At 41.7% G+C, this 22,708-nt stretch overlaps 1 protein-coding gene across 7 annotated transcripts in view; it reads right to left on the reverse strand.

The window, feature by feature from the left end:
* Nucleotides 1-1,267: 1,267 nt before the first annotated feature.
* sema4d (sema domain, immunoglobulin domain (Ig), transmembrane domain (TM) and short cytoplasmic domain, (semaphorin) 4D) overlaps nucleotides 1,268-22,708 on the reverse strand; it is a 90,374-nt gene continuing 68,933 nt past the window's right edge. For 3 of the 7 annotated variants that reach the window (XM_042326494.1, XM_042326496.1, XM_042326495.1), the window contains 7 exons: nucleotides 22,495-22,670; nucleotides 19,183-19,339; nucleotides 18,593-18,815; nucleotides 18,249-18,364; nucleotides 11,605-11,777; nucleotides 11,393-11,439; nucleotides 8,136-11,136 (listed from right to left, as the gene is read on the reverse strand). In XM_042326494.1, the coding sequence (XP_042182428.1) occupies nucleotides 10,109-11,136; nucleotides 11,393-11,439; nucleotides 11,605-11,777; nucleotides 18,249-18,364; nucleotides 18,593-18,815; nucleotides 19,183-19,339; nucleotides 22,495-22,670 (1,920 nt within the window). In that variant the 3' untranslated portion in view covers nucleotides 8,136-10,108. Of the gene's footprint in view, nucleotides 2,410-4,131; nucleotides 4,224-4,872; nucleotides 5,098-6,539; nucleotides 6,738-8,135; nucleotides 11,137-11,392; nucleotides 11,440-11,604; nucleotides 11,778-18,248; nucleotides 18,365-18,592; nucleotides 18,816-19,182; nucleotides 19,340-22,494; nucleotides 22,671-22,708 lie in introns of those variants that run through there. The other 4 variants (XM_042326497.1, XM_042326498.1, XM_042326499.1 and 1 more) reach the window with 4 other exon arrangements.

A 22,708-nucleotide genomic window follows, 5' to 3' on the forward strand; every position in this document is an offset into this window, starting at 1 on the left:
TTAAATTGGCGAGAAAAAGGGGTAAAAAGTACAAAAAGAATGATAATAATACTTTAAAATACCCAAGAAAACTACTTAAGTAGTATCTATACTTTACTATTGATATTTTTGACAAATTTTACTTTTACTCCACTACAGTCCTAAAGAAAATAATGTACTTTTTACTCCATACATTTTCGATGACACCCAAAATTACTCGTTACATTTCGAAAGTTTAGCAGGCCAGGAAAAATTTTGTCAAATTTACGCACTTTTCAAGAGAACATTCCTGGTCATGCCTACTGCCCCTAATCTGACGGACTCACTAAACACAAATGCTTCGTTGGTAAAATATTGTGTTGGTGTGCCTCTGGCTACCCGTAATTCAGAAATGAACAAATACAATCGTTCGGTCTGGTTTTCTTAATATAAGGAATGTGAAATTATTTATACTTTTGATACTTAAGTATATTTACAACCAAATACTTTTACTCAAGTAGTATTTTACTGGGTTACTTTCACTTGAGTAGTTTTCTATTAAGGCATCTTTACAGTTGACTCTAGTATGACAATTGGGTACTTTTTTCACCACGGAGTATAATTTTGCATTACACAAAATACGACACTGACATAATCAGAGTAGTTGTAGGGTTGGCTAGATATTCCCGTAATCTGCCACTAGATGGCCAAGTGTTACTGCTGATCGATATTTTGAGTGTAGCAGGTGTTCACGACTAGGGTGAAAGTCCGTTTCTGCTCTTGCCAATTCCTAATGGCATGACGATACTGAGTTGGCTAGAGAGCAGAAACAGACCGGCAACCAATAATCTCACCTAAAGGATAGCTAGCCTTCTAATTATTATTACACTAGGTGACTATGCATCTGTTACATTGTCTTTGCCATATCACTGCAGATGCCAGGCTGTAAACCGGAGTGTGGAGACAGACCTCTAACTCAGACAAGTACATGGGGGCCTATCCTACCAGTAGGTGCTACTTAATAATTCAACCAGAGAATCTGTTCCTGTGGAGTATTGCTGCTTTGATGTCATCATGATAGGAAGTATTTGGATTCTAAATGGATGTCTGAGCGCAGCTGTTGTGAAGTTTCACTGTCACTCTCTCCTTTATAGCCTAAATGTCACAAAGACCTGACACTGATATGAACCACAGACATATCTGAACTGCATTCAAACCACTGAAATATCAAATGTCTGAACTGTTCTTCACTGCCCTCAAATGTGGCCAATGAAGAACACAGTATGATAGACAATAAGGCAACATCAAGTTCCACTGTCAAGTTCCCTTTAATACAATTTTCTTCTCCCACATTGTCATATGATTAACACAAGGAATTAAACATTTCAGTGACAAGAGTTTAACTGACCACATAATGACAGAGAATACATGTGTCGGCAAAAATACAGGAATCTGAATCATTAACAGGCTACAACTGCATTTATTCAGCAATCTGAACCTATTGAAAGGCACTATGGAGTGGAGAGTGGAGTTCAGAGGTTACATTTGTGTCTGTACATCTTTGTACTGACACAATTTACTAATCTCTAGTTACTCTGGCAAAACAAAGAGATCAACTCTAATTTTGATTGAGAAATCAATGTGGATATATTCTAGTCTAGACATACCGGTAAAATAATCATCTAAATAAAACAAAACAAACCTTATATTCCCATACTTTAAAACGTATCTAAAAACAAAACCCATCTCATTCTCATCTGTAACAGCTGCCCACTGTGAAAGACAGATGGACACTGTGAAAGACAGTAGAGAAAGAAAGTGCGAACTTCAAAGGTAGACTGTCGATCACTGAGGGAAGATCAGACACTGTGGCGATATCAGACACTGTGGCGATATCAGACACTGTGGCGATATCAGACACTGTGGCGATATCAGACACTGTGGCGATATCAGACACTGTGGCGATATCAGACACTGTGGCGATATCAGACACTGTGGCGATATCAGACACTGTGGAGATATCAGACACTGTGGAGATATCAGACACTGTGGAGATATCAGACACTGCATGCCACCACTCAGTCACAGAGAATCTTCTGCTTTCACTGGGAATGCAGAGTAGACCCTCCCAAGAGCAAAGTCAACTGATCTGCCCAGTCCCCGGTCAGTCAGTAAGGGGGAGACTAAGGCCTATGCTAAAGCCTGTATGAAGGACCTGTAACATTATAGAATATCTTTGATGCACCACAACAGGTGAACACTGCAGAACCGAAGCCGGAGGTTGAAGCCTTGCGTCAGGCGTCGAACGGCGAGAATAGTACCATGTCTCGTCATGACTTGGCATTTTTGGACCAAGGTCAGGTAGGGTCACCTGGGCTGAAGCCTGTCTTAGGAGCCAATAACAGTGGAGCTCAGGTGACCTCAGAGAGCACCTTGACCCTCACAGCTTTCCTATAGGAGGAGAGATACATACTGTAGAGAATGCAGATCGGTAATACCTTACACATTACCTTCTGCCCCTAGGAAGCTACAACAGGTGGAGGAAAAGGGACACTGTAAAATAAAGTGTTTAAAATGTCATCAATCCCACGTTTAGGTAAGTTATTATGAAAGACAAACAGCACTTCAAAAATGTTTTAGACTTAGATGTTACTCCCGGTCAGTAGACCCTAGCCAGGTAGTAATGTAATCATTGGTTTGAACACAACCCTTAGACCAAGGTTCCCCAACTCCTTCTTTGTCTACTGTAGTAGAAGTGTCTACTGTAGTAGAAGTGTCTACTGTAGTAGAAGTCTTACAACAAAAAAATACCCCCAAAAATACCATAACTTCAAACCTACGTTTGTATACGATCACGTATGAGTGGGAATACCTTGCAACAGATTTCCAAAATTAAAATCACTTGGAGCTGGTGCAATCAATTTGCTGTTGTTTTCAAAGTGATCGTATACGAAATGTAGGTTTGAAATTGTATTTTTGGGGTATTTTTTGTAAGATTTTATTTTTTTGCAAACAATTCAAAACATACACATACAAACGACATTACACAAACATGAACGATATCACACCTGCCCTGACCCACATGCTCCGCCCCCCCCACCCACCCCCCATCTCCAGCGCCAGCAATCGCTCTCCGCCACATGGCCTTAAACTGCCTTCGCCCACGCACTTTCAACATCTAGATGATAACGCATGTGACCTTGTGCCGACGACAGAGGATTGGTTGATTTCCAGTGAAGCATACACTTTTTTGAAGATGACTGACGGGAAAGGAATCATCCAGCCAGTCCAGTATCTCACTGCACCCTCATGTGCCATGTCTTGAAATATGCAGCCATTCAGAATAAAACTACATTTACATTGTAATGATGGTTTTAGACAAATATATCGGTTTGGGCTTCTTGAGATCAATTTTGCAGTCTACAAATGATCTGTAATTATGTTCTGACCCCCTGAACATCCACTCAATAAAGTATTGTCCCGCAGCTGAATGTAGTTGATGATCCTGAGCCCGAGACACGTACAAGGTTGAACCAGGAAACAAACACATTTTTGTGCCGTTTTAAATAGTTAACTATTTTTGAACCGTGTAGAAGTATGGGACATTCACTTCTTGATTCACTGGAATTCATCACCTCTGCAGTGCTCTAAGATATTAGATAAGGAGAGCACATCAAACCACTCCCTCTCGGCCCTGGCCCTAAACAGACACGCAGAGCCATCAACATTTTGGTACGCAAAGTGAAAAAGCATGCGTGAGTTCAGGGTGGCTCGGCAGGATAGCCTAGTGGTTAGAGCATTGGACTAGTAACCGAAAGGTTGCAAGTTCAAATCCCCGTGCTGACAAGGTACAAATCTGTCATTCTGCCCCTGAACAGGCAGTTAACCCACTGTTCCTAGGCCGTCATTGAAAATAAGAATTTGTTCTTAACTGACTTGCCTAGTTAAATAAAGGTAAAATAAAAAAATAAGTGGCTTCTAAATCATGTGCGTTAGGTAAACTTCCATGCACACACTCAGGCAGCGTTATGAAACTTTAATCAAATGTATTTTCAACATTATTGAAAAAGTTACTCATTTTAAATTGCACTGCAGTTTGACACACACAAAACACACCCCAATCTAAGTTCACTACTTCCCCAATGATTTGGTGCTTAGTGAATATAAACCTACCCATGCTCTTTTCCACCTCTTTAGCAGTTTGTCGTGTTCTGAAAGGGCACTCCTCCATTGGCTCATATCTCTGGATGGAATACTGTCTTCATCTGTTCATCAGAAACAAAAGTTACTGTATTTGACACTTACTGTTTCAGTACGTTTTCTTCCGTTTGGTGCCTAATGAGCATGATGACCCCAGTTCTCTTGATTCAACTGATATTACAGTAGGCAATACTGTAATATCAGTTGAAAACTTACTGTATTTGACAATTGACCCCTGTAATATCAGTTGAATCAAGAGAACTGGGTCATCATGCTCATTAGGCACCAAACGGAAGAAAACGTACTGAAAAAGTTAAATAATTAACACCTGGACTTGCAAACCATTTTCCGTTGTGTGCCCTAATGAACACAACCCTGGTAATGTAAGGGTGTTTGCCTGGGGGCGTATTCATTACGCAGATTCTGTTGCAAAACATTTCTTAAACGGAAGCGCATGTAACAAAAACGGGGGAGGGACCTACCTGAATTTTTCCAATAGAAACTCAATTTGTTTTGTTGCAAAATGCAACGTTTAGCTAATGATTACACCCCTGTCCTTGTTAATAAGATTTGCATTGACATTGATTTTCTTGAACCTACTGTATCATTTGACAAGGACTCATTCATAGGATTTGTTCAACATGCAGGCAGGAGCTTATGGAGAGAGAAGGGAGCAATATAAAAGGTGTAGCTATCCCGGCCATCTCTGATCACCTCTACTGAGGATGTTGAGGTCCACTTTAGATGTGTCATTTCCTGCGCTGGACGCAGCGACACATTGGTAGCTGGAGTCCTTGACCAGGGCCCTCTCTCTCACCCAGCTGCTCACCAGCACCTCTCCATGGGGGTCCCCCCGGACCAAGGGGTGGCGGTACTCTGTGATGGGCGTCTCCAGGTGGGCCCCGTTCACCTGCCAGTGAATTTGGAGATCACTGGGACCTGAGGGACATAATGGGACTTCATATGGACTTTGGATGGAGAGCGTCTATTGTGAACATGCTTTTTAGTCCAGGGCTTCATCTCGGTCCAGGGAACCGGCCCTGTTTCTCCAGCTAAGCTCCTTAGCCACTTAATAAAGAGCAACGCTTTAGTACTGACATACTATTCTGATTCACAGTGTTTCAGCCCAAACTGAGAGGAAGCAGATCACTTAAATTCTGCTTTACTGAAGGTTTGATTCCCGTAAACCGGGTGTGTGCTTTGGCACATTAAAATTGCTGTCGAGGAACGTCAATTCTAAGCGCTCACACCAAACAAACTCCTTGGTTCGCGATCATAGAAATACCTGACAGATCTGATTCTAACAGATCCTCAGCAAAGAAAGGATTTATCATTCTGCAGTTTTCAGATTCTAATATGGTAGCATATATTAGCATGAACCACTTCATTCTAAATACTGCCTAGGATCAAGTGTGCAGATTTGAGTCCAAATAGATGTGCTCCTGTTGTGCATCAGCATATTTGAAAAACATTCAATCGTGATTGAAGGGAAACTTAATTTGTGGTGAGGCGAATGACTTGTGCAATGTTCTCCGATGGCCTTTTCATTCGTTTTCAAAAGATCACATTCAGCCAATTCATTTTTCAATGTACGCCATTTTAATCTTTCAAAAAAGGTCATTAAAAAGACTAAAACTTTTAATAAAATCAGAAGCTCGTCTTCCTACATTTCCTGTCCGTGTGTATAAACGTAACCTAGTTAGCTTGGTTTGCACATGTTAGCATTATGACAGTTAAACCAGTAGGCTAAACGTTGAAAACATTTGAAATCAGGATGTATTAAAACCCCCCATAGGAACAGTAGCCCCAGAATGCCTATGGAGAGACAAACATCTTCAGAAAGTATATTCCAATATATACACTGTACAGGCACAAGTTATACTTTTAGATAGTATTGAAACTCAGTAATTGACACAGTGCTTAAAAAGTACCAAAAACAGTCTTTTGTTCTTATAAAAGACCTCTCTCGCCTCATTTCAAATTAAATATCTGTCTCAGATTTCCCAATAACACAATGTACAAAATGGTGCAAAAAGTTTATATATAAAAATAAAAAAAATGGAACTAAAACCTTTGAGACAACTTGCGCAATCAAATACATATTTCAGTGAGCGGATCTACTGTACCTTAACACAAAAACATCTAACTTTTCATCACATTATTGTACCGTCACCTATAACATTTAGAAGGGGTCAGAATAACGCATGGCTCAAGGAACACACTTGTTTTGAGGATGTGAACACATCCCAGGTTAGGGTAGAAAGGTAGGTAGGTATGTAGGGGGTTGGTTGATGTGTGTCTGAAGGGAGAAGGCCACATGCAAGGTGTGGAGTGAGAGAGAGAGAGAGACACACACATCGGTCACAACAGGCACCACTCACCCAAGGCCAGACAGAAGAGCAGGAAGGCCTCCTGAGCCTGAACCCCCCAAGCCTGGTCTTGGAGGGATGGGGGCAGCAGGCACACCCCTAACCGCTCAGAGGAGGTGGAGGAAGGAGGGAGAGAGGGACTACTTCCCGAGGTGGACAGGGATGAGGAAGTGTCAACAGGAGAGAGAGGAGGAACAGCAGAGGAGGCGGCTGTGAGGGAGAGAGGGAGGAGGTGGGGAGAGCCGAAGGAGAGAAAGGAGAGTTCTCTAAGGACAACAGCCAGGCAGTAAGAGAAATGTGTGAAACAGACAGACACAGGAGGGGAGGCTATAGGTCTAACTATTAAAGAGGCTTTGTGAACCAATACATCCATAGAAATTAAAAAACAACGTTACTACACTAAAATAAAATGAGAACATACAAGTCGGACAGTTATTACTAAATAATCATCTTTAAAAGAGTAAAACGTAAAGCTTCATTCAATAAAAAAAACATCTGATTACTTCCAGTGCCAATGTTCTAAGGACAAAGAAAACAGAAATGCTTTATAATATTTCACCTTTTCATTTTACAAAGCTTCTAACATTAGAGAAGCTTAATCTGGACTCAAACTGTACATACTGACATGACCAGTGGGGAAAACTAACCAACAGGTTAATATGGAGGAAGCTCATGTCTAGTAACTATGACCCCATAGTTCACGTGTCTTCGTACCATTGGAATTGTGGAGTCACAGGAGATGACGAGAGACAGAGTTAGAATAGAGCCGTGTAGCTCTGGAGAGGTCTGTGCTCTTCAGACAGCAGTGGTTTGAGTGTCCAGCATTTCCCGTCATCTAGTGAGTCACGTTCACTCATTTCAGCGTTTTGCTTTCTTCTGTCGCCGTATAAAAACAGGATTACCAAAACCACGTCCTCCTTTCATAAAACAGGTGATTACCAAAACCACGTCCTCCTTTCATAAAAACAGCTGATGATGCCTCATAGGCTTAATCTTTAAAATTGTCCTTGTCAAACATTTAAGGAATGAGACTAGATTTAAGTGATAATGCCCTCAAACCGGTGTTCGGAGGATATATTGGCACGGGTGTTGTTAGGCCTGAGACGAAGTCGAAAACTGTGCCAAAATATCCTCCGAACCCCGGCTTGAGGGCATTATCACTTTTATGCAATGGGTTACCAACACATTCAAATAATGATTGACATATTTTAATTAAAAACATTATTTTGATGAATTTATTCATACCAATTTCATCCTTCCACAAAATATAGTCCCGACACAAATCTAGGGTTGCTATCCAAGCCGGCTGGTCGTTTGTTCTATTGGTTCGGTTGCCAGAGACGCGATCCAGTCGTTCGTTCTAAATGTTCTATTGGTTCGGTTGCCAGAGACGCGATCCAGTCGTTCGTTCTAAATGTTCTATTGGTTCGGTTGCCAGAGACGCGATCCAGTCGTTCGTTCTAAATGTTCTATTGGTTCGGTTGCCAGAGACGCGATCCAGTCGTTCGTTCTAAATGTTCTATTGGTTCGGTTGCCAGAGTCGCGATCCAGTCGTTCGTTCTAAATGTTCTATTGGTTCGGTTGCCAGAGACGCGATCCAGTCGTTCGTTCTAAATGTTCTATTGGTTCGGTTGCCAGAGACGCGATCCAGTCGTTCGTTCTAAATGTTCTATTGGTTCGGTTGCCAGAGACGCGATCCAGTCGTTCGTTCTAAATGTTCTATTGGCTGGCAACGTTTTTATCCTTTGCTTGCTAGCTAGCTGGCTAACTTAGTCACGTCAAAGAGTGCAGCCATAATAACAACAAAGTAGCTGCATTTGCTTAAACCGTTTTCTAGTGACATTTATTTGTATACATCCGGATACATCCATAAAAATGAGCTAATGAGGCACGATTTCACCTGGCATAGAAATGTGCTCTCTCGTCAGGACACTGAGGAGCTAGTCAACAACACAGCTAACACAATCACTTCAAACGGAAGCTGGAAAGACTGCAAATTAGCTGCACTTCATTTAGTTCTGTTTTCGATTTACATTTCTTTGTATACAATCCATAAAAATGACGCTGATTCATGATTTTGACTGGCTGAGAAATCTGCCTGCCTGTCTCATCCCGACACATTCATTACTATGGGACAGCTGAACATCGAATGTCAATACTGAAACAGTGATGCAAACGTCAGAGAGAGACAGACTACTGAAAACCAATTGCTAGTCTTAAAGAAATGGTAGATTATGTCGAGATGCTTTTTATAGTGGCTGGGCTGATGAAACAGTGGATTGAACAGAGTAAATAGGCAATTCAACGTTATAGCTTTAGCCAGTGGTAATTTGTGGAATAGACACCGGTTGGAATGCAGTTTTAACCAATCAGCGTCCAGGATTAGACTCACCCATTGTATAAATATCTATAGATCTCATATCAGTCATACCACATCTTTTCCGTCAGTCACTGGCCACCAGTGGTTGTCTGTTTATCGACAGCTTTTTCTAACCACCACCAGAGAACAAGGCATAGAGCGAACTAACAAACCGTCCCTGAGAATTTACAGATCGTCCTAGAGGTTCTAGAGGAGATTGTCCGAGGAGATCCTAGAGGTTCTAGAGGAGATGGTACTATAGGTTCTAGAGGAGATGGTACTATAGATTCTAGAGGAGATGGTACTATAGGTTCTAGAGGAGATGGTACTATAGGTTCTAGAGGAGATGGTACTATAGGTTCTAGAGGAGATCATCCTATAGGTTCTAGAGGAGATCATCCTATAGGTTCTAGAGAAGATCATCCTAGAGGTTCTAGAGAAGATCGTCCTAGAGGTTCTAGAGAAGATCGTCCTAGAGAAGATGGTACTATAGGTTCTAGAGGAGATCGTCCTATAAGTTGAGATTGAAAGCAGCTGACCTACTACGTCAAATAGCCTTATTCACTGAATATTCAGAAAAATACAACAAACAAGTTATGTTTTAACAACCTTAGAAGAAGAAGTTCCCAAGTTATGTTTTAACAACCTTAGAAGAAGAAGTTCCCAAGTTATGTTTTAACAACCTTAGAAGAAGAAGTTCCCAAGTTATGTTTTAACAACCTTAGAAGAAGAAGCTCCCATGTTATGTTTTAACAGCCTTAGAAGAAGAAGCTCCCAGAATTGTACAAAAAAAATAACTAAAAAAGGCTCCAATTTGGAAAACAAGTTAACTTACCAATTTGGTAAACAATGTTTCCAATTTGGAATAAAAATCAGCGTTTCTTGCTGGAAAAATGCAGAGCGAGATGGTTACAGGTTTGCACAGAGATTAGGCTATGATTTTAATATTTAGTTAGTAGGCCCTACATTTGATTGGTCTTGGGGTAGCCAGAGTGAGTAAGAGAATCTCTGAAGGCAAGCGGGATGTATGACTTGACCTCCTAATAACTGAAGTAATCTGCCTCTGTCTGTCCTTCTGAAAGAGAGGTGGCCACTGAGTTTATGTATAACACACAGGTTTGTATGTATATGTGGAGAGAGCCAGCGAGGGAGAAGACCCCTATAAATAACAAGCCTTCATATTTCTTGCACTAGTAAAAAGAGAAGCCGAGATGTGCATCTTTTAGTACGGTGATGCTTCTTGATCTGCGTCTGCATATTCAATAGGCTGAGAGTCACAGTCCACGTCAAAGGGCTTCTCTTTAGAAGGACTGTCTTCTCCCCCGTAGCTGCGAGAGGGGACCTTGCCATTGCTACACTCTGGCTCTGTCTCATAGCCGGTGTCCCTCAAGGCTCGGAGCTGTACCCCGTTCTGAGTCAGGCGGATCTGATCCTTTACGTCCAGCTTGTCTACTGTGACGGGCTCCATGAGGCCGGCCTCGCAGGCTAAATACTCAGGTTGGGGCTTCTTCTGGCTTCCCAGCAGAGCCGCACGAAGACGAAGACACGGCCCCGGTAGGTACTGCATGTAACAGTTGTAGACCAGGGCAGCCAGGAAGAGGACGAAGAACAGGAGGAAGAGGAAGAGGAAAGTACTGCTGTTGTCGTGTTGGAGGTACTCTGTCGCAGGGTCCCGGGTCTCTGGGAGTGGGAGGGTGCTGGAGCTGGGGGGAAGGAGCTTGGGCTGGAGCCTGGCGGTGTTGCTGCTGCTGGGGGGCGTGGTTAGTGATGACGAGGCGCTGTGAGTGGGTGGTGGTGAGGTGAGGGCGGTGGAGCTGGGAGGGGCTGAAGTTAGTGGGAGGGGTCTCACGGTGTTACCGTTATTACCTTCAGTGGCAGCGGTGGACTGGTGGTGGGGGTGAGAGGAGCTGAGGGTGCTGGCGGTCTGAGGGGGGTGGCCTCGTGGTGAAGGCCTCCTGGGGACATCCAGGTCTAGGACATACCCAGCCAGGAGGCGGCTGAAGTTCTTCCCTGCAACAGGGGCCCACTCCAGTGACCAGCACTCGTACAGGCCGTGGTCCTCTGGGGCCACGCTGTAAATGAGCAGACCCGTCTCACCCATCAGGTGGAACTTGGAGGCCTCGGTCATGGTGCTGCTGTTCTGCTTCCAGACCACCACGGCCAGGTTGGACTGAACCAGGCATGGCAGCTCAGCCGAGCTCCCTGGTTTAACTGTCACACGCTGGTAGTTCTCCACGGAGAGCCCTGGCTCTGTGAGGAGAGGAGAGGAGAGGAGTTTACTCTCTGAAGAGAGGGCTGGTGTTACTAGATCTGTCCTGAACTTCCTTGCTGTTTTTTAATGCTGTGTTTAATGTGACATCTCTGGTAAGTAAGATGTTTATATAGCAATTAAACTTGAACTAAAGCGATATCAAGACATTACTTCTAGCACTGCAGCCCGTCTCTCTGCCAATAGCTAGTCAGTATGCAGAGACTTGGGTCACGTTAAAATGCAGAGGTTACAGACCTGAGGGACACTTGTCTGCATCACCGTTAAGGCTCTGGATCAAGTTCCTGAAAAACAAAACAGAACTGACATTAGGTAGACATACATCAGGGTCGACACTTTCAGGCTTGTCGTTGGAGAAACAGGATGGACTGGGTTACACCGAGGCAGTAAAAACACGTAGGTTTTGCATTGTGCTGATAATCCTAATGCCATTATAAAAGGAGTGGTACCGGTGTGTGAGGCCCTGGGTGTGGAAGATGTTGACACAGGTGGAAGAGTCTGGGTCCCAGGCACAGTAAGGGTCCCGGGTCAAGATACAGTCTGAACAGGATGGGTACTTGTCACAGAACGCAGTAGGAGACTGCACCACGCCCGAGTCCGAGCCAGCGTACAGGGACCTCGCCTGTGAACACAGCCACACACAAAGGTCTGTGATGGGAGCTGAATACCATGTAACTGACTTATGGCTGAAAACAGCCATGAAAATAAAATAACTATCAAATACATTTAAAATAGGCCTACATTCATTTTGGGGTACTTATTTAATAATTAACTGCATTTTCATGTTGATAAACTTCATCTAATAGCGGGAGTGTTTACTAATGATTATAACTTAGTCAGTCTACATCTTCTCTTTCCAATTGTTGTTTTACCCTTCAGCAGCTAATCTGCTAGTTGAGCGGGGCTGTCTAAGCGCTGGCCTATAGGCTATGGCACTTCAGTACATTTTTTATATACACGTGTACTTCCTTTTATACAAGGCACGTTTTCATTGCTTGCTAGTAAATAAAAAATAATAAAAAAAAATAAAAAAAAATCGGTCTTTTAATAGTGTGACTATTCGTTAATTATTCAACAGCAGTCAACATGGTTGTTCTGGCTCTGAGGCCTATAATGTGCCAATCATCTCCAACCTGGCAAGGAATCTTTTTCATTTATAGACTAATCAACGCTGATAAATAGGCTATGAACAGGTTGCGTTTATTTGTTTTCATTTTAATATTGTTAAATTTCACCTTCATACTATTGCATAGCGGTCTCTCTCACCTTCATACTATTGCATAGCGGTCTCTCTCACCTTCATACTATTGCATAGCGGTCTCTCTCACCTTCATACTATTGCATAGCGGTCTCTCTCACCTTCATACTATTGCATAGCGGTCTCTCTCACCTTCATACTATTGCATAGCGGTCTCTCTCACCTTCATACTATTGCATAGCGGTCTCTCTCACCCTCACCTTCATACTATTGCATAGCGGTCTCTCTCACCTTCATACTATTGCATAGCGGTCTCTCTCACCTTCATACTATTGCATAGCGGTCTCTCTCACCTTCATACTATTGCATAGCGGTCTCTCTCACCTTCATACTATTGCATAGCGGTCTCTCTCACCTTCATACTATTTGCATACTATTGCGGTCTCTCTCACCTTCATACTATTGCATAGCGGTCTCTCTCACCTTCATACTATTGCATAGCGGTCTCTCTCACCTTCATACTATTGCATAGCGGTCTCTCTCACCTTCATACTATTGCATAGCGGTCTCTCTCACCTTCATACTATTGCATAGCGGTCTCTCTCACCTTCATACTATTGCATAGCGGTCTCTCTCACCTTCATACTATTGCATAGCGGTCTCTCTCACCTTCATACTATTGCATAGCGGTCTCTCTCACCTTCATACTATTGCATAGCGGTCTCTCTCACCTTCATACTTTCCTTGTCAATTCATTATCTTATATACTACTTTCAGAAAGCTTAAAGTAGGCCTAGATTTTTAAAAACGTTTCCATGAAAAAAATGTATATTTGCTTGAGTCTGACACTGGTGGCTTTGATTGATGGGTGCTTTTACGTGTGTGTGTGTGAGAGTTCGCTGATTCTCTCTATAGGCTTATGTCCATTCAGAAAGTTTCCTAAAGTAGCCTGTCTGGACTCAATCTCTCTAATACAAATCAAACGCTCCCGTCATGATTTTTAAATGACACATTTCAGTAAAGGCCCTTTCTCACCAAGTCTGTTATTTTCAAATCGAATAATTAGTAAAAAAAAATATAAATAATCTATACGAGCACATCTGTTCACACCAGTTGCAAAATATCGTCCCGCCACAAACTTCATTATTTTTTCGTAACATATTTTCTTCATTCGATAATAAGTTGTTGACCAATTGAATTGTTATCTGGGACACTGCCACTGACAGGCTGCACAATTCACCTTGTGTGAATTAATGTCTGTTTTTTTACATTTGCAATGCATCAGTGCAGCAAGGTATCAATTTAGCCAATGTAAACACATCACACCAGAGCTAGGCTACACGTCACTCTCGCCATTCAAACCCCTAAGCCAGTTCATTACCAACGTTGTACTGTCGCCTATTTTATAGCCATTCAGTAAGCAAGAGGATCGATCGATGCTTCTCTCCTTGAATAGACCTAGGCCTATTAGTTTTAAACTCTATACACTGAACAAAAATATAAACGCAACATGTAAAGTGTTGGTCCCATGTATCATGAGCTGAAATAAAAAGACCCCAGAAATGTTCCATACACACAAAAATCTTATTTCTCTCAAATTTTGTGCACATCCCTGTTAGCAAGCATTTCTCATTCGCCAAGATAATCCATCCACCTGACAGGTGTGGCATATCAAGAAGCTGATTCAACAGCATGATCATTACACAGGTGCACCTTGTGCTGGGGACAACAAAAGGTCAGTGTAGAATGTCCAACAGAGCTGTTGCCAGAGAACTGAATCATCTTGCCTATGCCGCTCTGTACCATCACTCATTCATATATCTTTATGTACATTTCTTTATCCCCTTACACTTGTGTCTATAAGGTAGTAGTTTTGGAATTGTTAGCTAGATTACTTGTTAGTTATTACTGCATTGTTGGAACTAGAAGCACAAGCATTTCGCTACACTCGCATTAACATCTGCTAACCATGTGTATGTGACAAATAAAATTGGATTTGATTTGAATGTTCATTTCTCTACCATAAGCCAACTCCAACGTCGTTTTAGAGAATTTGGCAGTACGGCCAACCGGCCTCACAACTTCAGACCACGTGTATGGTGTCGTGTGGGTGAGGGGTTTGCTGACATCAACGTTGTGAACAGAGTGCCCCATGGTGGCGGTAGGGTTATGGTATGGGCAGGCATAAGCTAAGGACAATGAACACGATGGCAATTTGAATGCACAGAGATACCGTGACGAGATCCTGAGGCCCATTGTCGTGCCATTCATCCGCCGCCATCACCTCATGCTTCAGCATGATAATGAACAAGGATTTGTACACAATTCCTGGAAGCTGGAGATGTCCCAGTTCTTCCATGGCCAGCATACTCACCAGACACGTCCCCCATTGAGCATGGGGTGGCAGGGTAGCCTAGTGGTTAGAGCGTTGGACTAGTAACCGGAAGGTTGCAAGTTCAAACCCCCAAGCTGACAAGGTACAAATCTGTCGTTCTGCCCCTGAACAGGCAGTTAACCCACTGTTCCTAGGCTGTCATTGAAAATAAGAATTTGTTCTTAACTGATTTGCCTAGTTAAAGAAAAAATGTTTGGGATGCTCTGGATCGACTTGTACGACAGCGTGTTCCAGTTCCCGCTAATATCCAGTGACTTCGCACAGCCATTGAAGAGGAGTGGGACAACATTCCACAGGCCTGATCAACTCTATGTGAAGGAGATGTGTCACGCTGCATGAGGCAAATGGTGGTCACACCAGATACTGACTGGTTTTCTGATCCACGACCCTACCCCCTTAAAAAAAAAAAAAAAAAAAAAGGTACCTCTGACTAAGAAATGCATATCCATAGATTAGGGCCTAATTAATTTATTTCAATTGACTGATGTAACTCAGTAAAATCTTTCTGAAATTGTTTTGTTCATATTTTTCAGGCTACTCGTTCAAAAGCTAGAGAGAAAGGGAAGCGATATGCCAGCGGAGAAGGCTATTATATATAAAATAATAGGACAGCTAAATTCAATCTACAGTACCACCGTTGCTATTGGCAACCCTAAAAGACAGAGACAACATTTGCCAGAGTTGAGTGGTGGCACAGATTTAGTTAAAGCTCAAATAAAGTGTCAACAAATGTATTTGTCACATACAACTGTACAGTGAAATGCTTACTTACAAGCCCTTAACCAACAAGAGATAAGTAAAAAAAAAAAAAGTATTTTTAAATCTAATCAAAACACATAACCAACCTTGGCTTCAAATGTGTATCAGCGGCTGATCATTGGACGGTTTTCTATTTTCTAATGGTTGTCAATTTTATCTTCATATAGCCTATCACAGATGTCTCTATATATCCCCATTAAAATACTCATCGTTAATTTATAGGACAGGCTACATTGATTTAGCATCATCCTATAATGTAGATTTTCTTTGCCCTACAGAAAGGATTTGAAGCGAAGGCAAGATTTTTAATGTCAGCATACGTGCAAGCAATGATGACCGGTGACAGTTTTGCGTTTCCTCGGGTTGCAACTGAATGAAAACGTAGCCAAGCTCCTTTCATGATTCATCCTATAGAATGCATAGTCTATATCCTAATAATTGTCAGTAGCATAATGTTTCTCCAGTAGTAAAGGATTTCTCTCATCACTGCGTCCTCTCTAGACACTTTCAACAACACATTGTCACAGAGAATGACCGCAGCAGCATTCGAAGACTCAATCATGGACACTCTTACTGACAGTTGTGGCTGGTTTGTGTGATGTATTGTTGTCTCTACCTTCTTGCCCTTTGTGCTGTTGTCTGTGCCCAATAATGTTTGTGCTGCTACCATGTTGTGTTGCTACCATATTGTTGTCATGTTGTGTTGCTACCATATTGTTGTCATGTTGTGTTGCTACTGTAACAGGGTTATATTGGTGATTCCCCTTGCCACTTTATTGTTAAGCCAATGGGTTTTTGGTTTGAGTTCGTCTTGCCTTCACCTACTCAACATGGCATCTTATTGGCTGGTTTGCGTAGCTTGCTTACGAGGGGGGATGTTCCAGTTAGAATCGTCCCAGTGAACAAGCACCAAACCAGCGGTAAGTTGTTGGTTGCAAAGCACTGTACATCAAAAGTGATTTTTATACTCCCAAGTGATGATTTAAAATGTACAATTTATATCAAATTGTTTGTAAATATTATTCGAACATCAAACATAAGATGCAGCGGTTTTTGGGGAATATTTGTTGTGCATTTTGTTGTAAAGAATTCCCGCCAGTACTAGCTAGCAACTTACTGTGTCTGGTGGGGTTCATATATTTTGTACAGTGCGTGAGTGCAGAGTTGGATGGTGAGACGTGCATTGCATGACGTGCAATTTTGTGCCATTCTTAACAGAATAAAGCTACATGACTGGTGCTACATGTTGGAGTTCTGTGTCGATGACTGGTTGTACACAACACAAGACGAGTACTGTTTCACTACCATATTGTTGTCATGTTGTGTTGCTACCATATTGTGTTGTGTTGCTACCATATTGTTGTCACGTTGTGTTGCTAGCATATTGTTGTCACCTTGTGTTGCTAGCATATTGTTGTCACCTTGTGTTGCTAGCATGCTGTGTTATGTGTTGCTATGTTGTTGTCTTAGGTCTCTCTTTATGTAGTGTTGTGTCTCTCTTGTTGTGATGTGTGTTTTATCCTATATTTATATTGTATTTATAAAACATTTTAAATCCCATGCCCCCCCGTCTGCGCAGGAGGCCTTATGCCTTACCATTGTAAATAATAATTTGTTCTTAACGGACTTCCTTAGTTAAATAAAAAAGGTTATATATATATATATATATATTTTTTTTTAAAGCAGCGTTGGGGAAGTTTTGTGAATTGTTAGGAAAAGTGGGGGCAAAAACAAACGGACTTGGTGTGAATAGTTTAAATCTGTATTCTTTCAGAATTCCTCTCCAATCTTACAAGTCTTCATTTGTATACTAGACTAATATTTATAGGTAATAACTTCAATAATAAGAATGAAATGCTACTGATAATAGCGAAGTGTAATGGTAGTGAAGTTGCAGAGAAAAGCCACGTGTTTTTGAGTCTGATACGCGCCAATTACAGTAACCTCAAATTCCAAGACGTTACAGACACACACACACACACACACACACACACACACACACACACACACACACACACACACACACACACACACACACACACACACACACACACACACACACACACACACACACACACACTAAAGATTAACATACACCTTCAAAGTCAACACAGTGTTTTTTTTTTACAGTGTCTGTAAAAATGCTTAAATGCCGTGTAAGTCTGGCCCGTAGAGAGCAAACAACGCTCATTATTCATTCACAGAGAAGTTGTGGTTTTAACATTGGCGCAGACTTGTCGTCTCTGGTCGGTAACTTCCCTTTTTCTACTCTCGAGTTGAACAGTTTCACACGGACATGGAATCCAAATCGAGAGCCAAAGTTAGAGGGTCGGTAGACTTCTCAAATCGAGAGCCAAAGTTAGAGGGTAGGTAGACTTCTCAAATCGAGAGCCAAAGTTAGAGGGTAGGTAGACTTCTCAAATCGAGAGCCAAAGTTAGAGGGTAGGTAGACTTCTCAAATCGAGAGCCAAAGTTAGAGGGTAGGTAGACTTCTCAAATCGAGAAATAAAGCTTAGCTTGTCTTTGGGTATTCAATAGCTTTAGTTTTATTGGAAATGGCTGAACAAGAAAAACTTTGAAAAGGAACTTGAAAGAGACGTATTTATTTTCGCTCCATTGTACATGATGCGAACTGGTGACTGACGTTTCGGTGTCTTCCTCAGTTTTAGTGTTATCACAGGAGAGGAGAACTCACTTTCCGTGAGACACGGAGTCTCCTTCCATATTTCTCTTTGACTTACCCCTTGTGATGACAGAAGCAAGGTCTTGATAGGCTCAGATTTGTGGAGAAGCTGAATCTCTTCCACTGTATGGACCAGCCCGTCATACACCACAGATTTATGCAGAAGTCCTTTATCTAAAGGGTTAGAGGGGGAAACGTCAACGCCATATCAAGGACTGAAAGACGTCCCTTTTGTCTTAATCAGGAGCTGAGAGTTGATCCTAATCCCACTAAAATACAAACACCTTTCACAACAACGAGGAACATTTTAATTAACAGAATTAAAATGGAATTGACCCTAGCTCCCACACAACACTGTCCTCTGAACCTCAGCCAGCTCCCCTGAGAACCGTTGGCGCCTACCGGTCCCAGTAAATATGACGTCATATACGTTGTTGTCCAGCGCCTGCACCCTCTCCACAGCGATCTGGGTGTAGCTGACGTCCTTGGTGATGAGTTTGGGCCCGTTGCCGATGGGAAGGACGGGGTCTTCCAGTAAGGGATGGTCCTTAACAAACTGCAGGGTCTTGTCAGGCAGGTGGAGAGAGCTGCTGATGTTCTGGAGACGGTGGTGGTTGTTGATGCACTACAGATGGATAGGAGCGAGAGGGATGATGCTATGAAGGATACAACACTCTAATCCGGTCCAAATATGACAATTCAATCCAAGGGGAAACGTATGATTAAACACAACTACACACAAACAGATGTATCCAGATTATATCCAAATTGATCACGAGTAGAAACTTGAGTCAGTTTTGTCCTATTTAATTGTATATTGTCTTTTTCCTCAATTTCATGTATGTTAATTTTGTTATTTATTCACTGTCCATTTTCAGGCATCAAATCTATTTTCCATTTTTAGCTTTAAGCAAGAAGTGTTCTGGTTTCATTGTTTCATTGTTGGTTTCATTAGACATGTTTAGAAGGTGATTTCAGCAAGCAACACTTACAGCTCCTGGGCGAGGGGTGGGGGTGATGCCGTTGTACCTCACCCACTTGGTGTGAGACTGTTCCACTGTGGCTTTCTGCATGTATTTCCCCTTGGAGAACACATTTTCTACTGACAACATGTCGTAGGCACACACTGCAGACAGGCCTACGTTTCCCCTGGACAAGAAAGAGACAAAGACAATGTCACAGAACACCCTTCCACAAGTGGGTGTTACCATGGTGAGATGTGGTCGCTCCTATTCACTAGTAACACCGTGGTAAAATGACAGAGCCTTCAGAAAGCATTCACACAACCTTGACTTTTTCCACATTTTGTTGTGTTACTGCCTGAATTTAAAATGGATTTAAAAATAATAATATGTTGTCACTGGCGTACATACAATACCCCATAATGTCAGTGGAATGTAAAAAAAAAAGTATATTTTCAAACTAATTAAAATTAAAATCTGAAATTCCTTTAGTCAATAAGTCTAAAGTGTTAAACCCCTTTGTCCATGCAACGTGTGTGTGTGCGATAGTGTTTAACATGATTTTTGAATGACTACCTCCCCTCCTCTCTGTACCCCACATATACAATTATCTGTAAGGTCCCTCAGTCGAGCAGTGAATTTCAAACAGATTCAACCACAGAGATCAGGGATGTTTTCCAATGCCTCACAAAGAAGGGCACCTATTGGTAGATGTGTCAAAAGAAATTAAAAAGCCGACATTGAATATCCCTTTCACCATGAATCATTTTTTTGACTACTGCTCGACTAAAGAAATCTCGATCAACCTAACAATCGACCAGTCGACTAAATTCAGTCAGTCCTTGGAAGGACACCTCTGTCTTTGTAGTAACTGGGTGTATTGATACTCCATCCAAAATGTAATTATAACTTTAGTTTAGTAACTTTAGTTATAATTACACTTTGGATGGAGTATCAATACACCCAGTTACTACAAAGACAGAGGTGTCCTTCCAAGGACTGACTGAATTTAGTCGACTGGTCGATTGTTAGGTTGATCGAGATTTCTTTAGTCGAGCAGTAGTCAAAAAAATGATTCATGGTGTACAAGACAACTGTCTGATTTCCGCCTATGAGTGGACTAATCCATTGTGGAGGCTATGGGGATGGTACAGTCCATCCCTTTAAGACACATGTTACTGAAACTGTACATGATAAAGAACAATGGTGCAACACGAACACAAATATTATTTTATAACTAATGCGCTCTCTCTCTCTCTCCTGCATTTGTTCGCGGTTGCTGTCGGCGGTTCTGAAACAGCGCGCTGTTGAATTGGCGCCTTTTTCCTAGACCATGTTGCAATCAAGCATTTTAATTTTAAAATAAAATAAGCGACTTCAATAATTAGCGTGAAAAAGAAACCGTTCCATTTAGGTAATTGCATTCACGAATGCATGCGACTGTTTAGTCTTTGCTGTGATAAAGGCTTCTCAATTTTGTTTTAAACATCACAACACTCTCTGGTACGCTTATAATTTATTTAGTGTTGTTTAAACTGTTCCAAACAGTCAGAAAAGGTTTATTGTAATCTACCAGCATCGGTTTGGAAACATAATACGCAGACAAAGCTTGTTCCTTACCTTCTTTTTCTTCATCTCCAGTATTTAACAACGAGTCACATTTATTCCACACATCTGACTTCCCCTTTACTTCCTGAGAAACCAGTACACATTCCCCCATCTCCAGTTTGTCACGTCCTCTGCATCCATTTTGCTGTTACAGTGTTCAGAGTTTGTTATAACCAATTTATTGATGTGATTATGATGTGCTATAGCTCAGGCCCTGTCGTTAACGTGCATGAGATGCATACGTGTCACGTAGAGAGAGCAAAGGGGTTGAGGGAATAGGGAATGTTTTTCCTCAACAAATGAGGGATTTCTGTCACAAAACTTCTCAGTCAGAAATGTCTGTAATTATGTTACAGCTTCAGCAACACAGACAGCATGATAAACACTGTTGATGTTCTGTGGTGGTCGCTGCAGCAGGGAGGAGAGAGAAACGGTTGCTCGTCACAGTATTTTTTTTGAAACAAGGCGTAGCAAGTCTGAGCCTGGCCCAGCACAAATCAAATCAATTTGCGGTAGGACTCCCTCCAGTATTTGTGCATCTTAATTATTTAATCAAACAACTTAGAGCATCAGACAAGCTCAGTGCATATCGTTGATTTGATTCAAACATAGGATGTGTGTCTATTAGATTGTTTAAAAGAACTGACTACTCCTCTTGGTCTAACAAGATTATCATATATTTATTTTTAGTCGGTCGGGGACAGCCGTTCCTAACTGTTGCCGGAGAGGAATGAAACCTCTCAGGAAATGTCACCATGATTCCAATCATGACTTTTAAACAGGTTAGTTTTGTTGAGGAACTACACTGTTGTTGATCCATCCTGTTTTCTCCTATCACAGCCTTTAAAATGTTGTAACTAATTGACAGAGTGAAAAGGAAGCCTGTACAGAATAAAAAAATATTCCCAAAACATGCATCCTGTTTACAACAAGGCACTAAAGTAATACTGCAAAAACATGTGGCAAAGCAATTCACTTTTTGTCTTGACTATAAAGTGTTGTGTTTGGGGCGAATCCAATACATTACGGAGTAGCACTCTCCATAGTTTCAAGCATAGTGGTGGCTGCATCATGTTAGGGGTAAGCTTGTAATCGTTAAAGACTGGGGAGTGTTTCAGGATAAAAATAGACTGAATAGAGCTAAGCACAGGCTAAATCCTAGAGGAAAACCTGGTTCAGTCTGCTTTCCAACAGACACTGGGAGATGAATTCACAATTCAGCAGGACAATAAGCTAAAACACAAGACCAAATCTACACTGGAGTTACTTACCAAAAAGACAGAGAATGTTCCTGAGTGGCCGAGTCACAGTTTTGACTTAAATCTGGAAAATCTATGGCAAGACCTGAACATAGTTGTTTAGCAATGAGCAACAACCAATTTGACAGAGCTTGAATAATAAAAAAATAATACAAAATGAGCAAATGTTGCACAATCCAGGTATGGAAAGTTCTTAGCTTCTACAAAGTATTGACTCAGGGGTTTGAATACTTATGCAAATGAGATGTTTCAGCATTTCATTATCAATAAATGATCAAAAAAACATTTCATTTCGTCATTATAGAGTGTTGTGTGTAGTTGATTGAGATTGTTTTTGAATCCATTTTGAATTCAAGGCTGCATCACCAAAATGTAGAATAAGTCTAGAGGTGAACACTTTCTGAAGGAAATGTAAAATGTTAATAAAATGGAGTTTGAGTTATTACAGTGTCCTGACTGAGAATCCACAACTCACCACTGGGATGTGAACACTCCGTAGATGACAGTCTCTCTCCAGTCAGCAGTCTTCAGTATGAACACGTCAGTAACCACGTTGAACACGAAGTTGAGCTCTGGCATGGAACACACCAGCTTGGCCTTCAGGAAACTGGTCCATTTCTTCTGTAGCGTTCGTTGGCCCCCCAGATCACCCTGAGGCACATTTATGAGGCACATTTATATATAATAAT

The sequence above is a fragment of the Oncorhynchus tshawytscha genome, linkage group LG09, assembly GCF_018296145.1.
Source record: "Oncorhynchus tshawytscha isolate Ot180627B linkage group LG09, Otsh_v2.0, whole genome shotgun sequence".
NCBI lineage: Eukaryota > Metazoa > Chordata > Actinopteri > Salmoniformes > Salmonidae > Oncorhynchus > Oncorhynchus tshawytscha.